This window comes from Ciona intestinalis, unplaced genomic scaffold, assembly GCF_000224145.3.
Source record: "Ciona intestinalis unplaced genomic scaffold, KH HT000275.1, whole genome shotgun sequence".
Taxonomy (NCBI): domain Eukaryota; kingdom Metazoa; phylum Chordata; class Ascidiacea; order Phlebobranchia; family Cionidae; genus Ciona; species Ciona intestinalis.
Window position 1 is genome coordinate 1 of NW_004190596.1, and position 2158 is coordinate 2158.

The 2158-nt window shown below is 34.7% G+C and overlaps 1 protein-coding gene across 3 annotated transcripts; it reads right to left on the reverse strand.

Moving 5' to 3' along the window:
• On the reverse strand, nt 1-1909 carry LOC101242335. Of its 3 annotated transcripts, none has more exons than XM_018816534.2 (8): nt 1368-1909; nt 1032-1279; nt 886-967; nt 695-807; nt 518-637; nt 361-453; nt 155-311; nt 1-95 (listed from the first exon to the last, which is right to left on the reverse strand). In XM_018816534.2, exons 1-8 carry the CDS (start codon nt 1664-1666, stop codon nt 92-94), a joined length of 1116 nt encoding a protein of 371 aa, XP_018672079.2. In that variant the 5' UTR covers nt 1667-1909; the 3' UTR covers nt 1-91. The 3 variants fall into 3 exon arrangements, with proteins under 3 accessions (XP_018672079.2, XP_026695249.1, XP_018672076.2); XM_026839448.1 differs by lacking the exon at nt 1-95 and having other exon boundaries at nt 111-311; nt 1368-1681; nt 1738-1909; XM_018816531.2 differs by lacking the exon at nt 1-95 and having other exon boundaries at nt 111-311; nt 1368-1522; nt 1580-1909.
• Nucleotides 1910-2158: the final 249 nt, after the last annotated feature.

Below are 2158 nucleotides of genomic sequence, written 5' to 3' on the forward strand. Positions count from 1 at the left end.
CGCCGTGCATTGAGTGGTGCGTTAAAATTGTTAATTTGATGCTCGAATGATAACTTTTGAAAATCATTCATTTTCTGGATGCAATGTTCAATCAACTGCATTTAAAAAGTAAGGTTACAGGAATTCTACACAATTCATGCATTAGATATCGCACCTTTGTATGGGTTGATCACACGAAAACTCCTTTATAAGGTCACTTATGTGTGCTTTAAACGTTAATGGCTCATGTGCTTGAATTTGGGATTCATGAGCAACACATGCGTTGCATCTCTTTGTGGAGTTTGAAGTATTCTTTTCATTGGATTTGAATACTAAACATGTAGACAATTAAATATATCACCTCTAAAGAAACAAACGTACCTATTGTACAAAATGGAGATCTGCAATATTCAATTCTGGTTGAGACACTATTATCCTCACAACTTCTTTGTAATACCGGATGTTTGTGCAAACCTTTGTAATAAGTTTGTTCTATTCAAAGTTCAAACTATATTTAGATCAGAATAATAATATATACCTTTCTGTTTATAACAATGTGTTCCAAGAGAAAATTTTAATTTATTGTCCACTTTCTCTACGTTTTCCATGTTCTTGTTTTCACTAGTGCCAGTGCATATTTGCATTGCATCCAGTAAATCTAAAATAAAGTGGGACATAAATTATACTGCTATTCAAACAGAAAAATGTATTATACTTAGTATATGTTCTAAAGTGTTCCTTTTGATACAAATTGAAGGCAGATTTAGCAGTTCAACTCTCCATCCATAGACATAGCAAGTATACTCCAAATCATGACTCACACAAAACCTATAAATAAAAATAATGGAACGTATTCCTATGTAGAACTTCAATTGTTATGAGTTTGGAAACAGCTACGATACTTACTTAATCTTCGGAACTAGATCTTGGTCAGAGTAATATTGTTCAGCAATAAACACACCGCATCTTTCATAACAAACCCAAATTTCTGAACAAAATAGAAAATCAGAGGGATGGCAAACTGCTACTGAAAAAGTTTAACTTTTATATACCTTTCAACGTACTAGGTAGCCTTTTGCTGTCTGTTAATAAAGGTTTAGAGCTTGTTCGAAGAATTTTGTCTGGCAACAGGTGTCTTTTCGTTGGAGACTTTCTATTAGCCTTTGGAGAATTTATTCTTTCCAAAGTTTTATGAGGAAGATTCAATGTTGGAATCGAGCCCAGTTTTAATGATTTCTTATTAGTTGGTCCACTCATTTCAAAACAATCGGATGTGAAGTGTCTTTCACAAATAGATGCTCTAAAGTTATCAAACATGAATGATGGCTCCATGCATCTCAAATCCATTATTGCATAATGTAACTATAGGAAACTTAAAAACAACTTACGATTCTCTATCCAACATGTTTTTGATACGGTCCCCTTTTGTTGGATCCCGGTATTGCAAGACAACTTTTCGCAAATTCTCTCGATGTATTTTTTCTTCTGGAGTCTTTGCAAACTTGGGGTGACTAATGACAAACAGGCTCATAAATGGGGTATCCTGCATAAGTGTAATGTTATTGCAGCTACTTGATTTACCAATTCTGTTAGATCTCACTTGATCTTTCTTTTTTACTTTTGATTGTCTTTTAGCAAATTGAAAGTTGTACGTGCACAAAGGCATACAACAGTTAGAGGCTGGCATCCTGAGATCTTTCTACTAAAAATAATCGTGTAAAATCATACAAATATACATATCGAAATATGCATTTTTACCGTAACAACAACTTCCTTAAATTTAATGATTTTACGATCGCGTATAGCTGATTGCAGTCGGCAGTCGCGTCTGTGTAGTTAGCGTTACTAAGGTTTGTTTATGTTTGCTACCGCCGTATGTAAAGAATCACTGGACCGTGACGTTTTTCATAGACTTCAGTTGCGCTACGATCTTAAGTAATACGATGTCTGCACGTCAACTTTTTAATAAAACTATTCTGGCAATGATACGATTTTATTCCAACGTTTCGACGTCGTCTTCATCATGCCAAATCCATTTACCCTAATGCAGGCGACCTTAATAGGACGTCGAAACGTTGGAATGAAATCTTATCATGGTTGGAACGTTTTCTTAAAAAGTGGATAATATGCCCGGCAGCAACAGCTTATAGATATCTGCACATGACATTTCAAGATACTT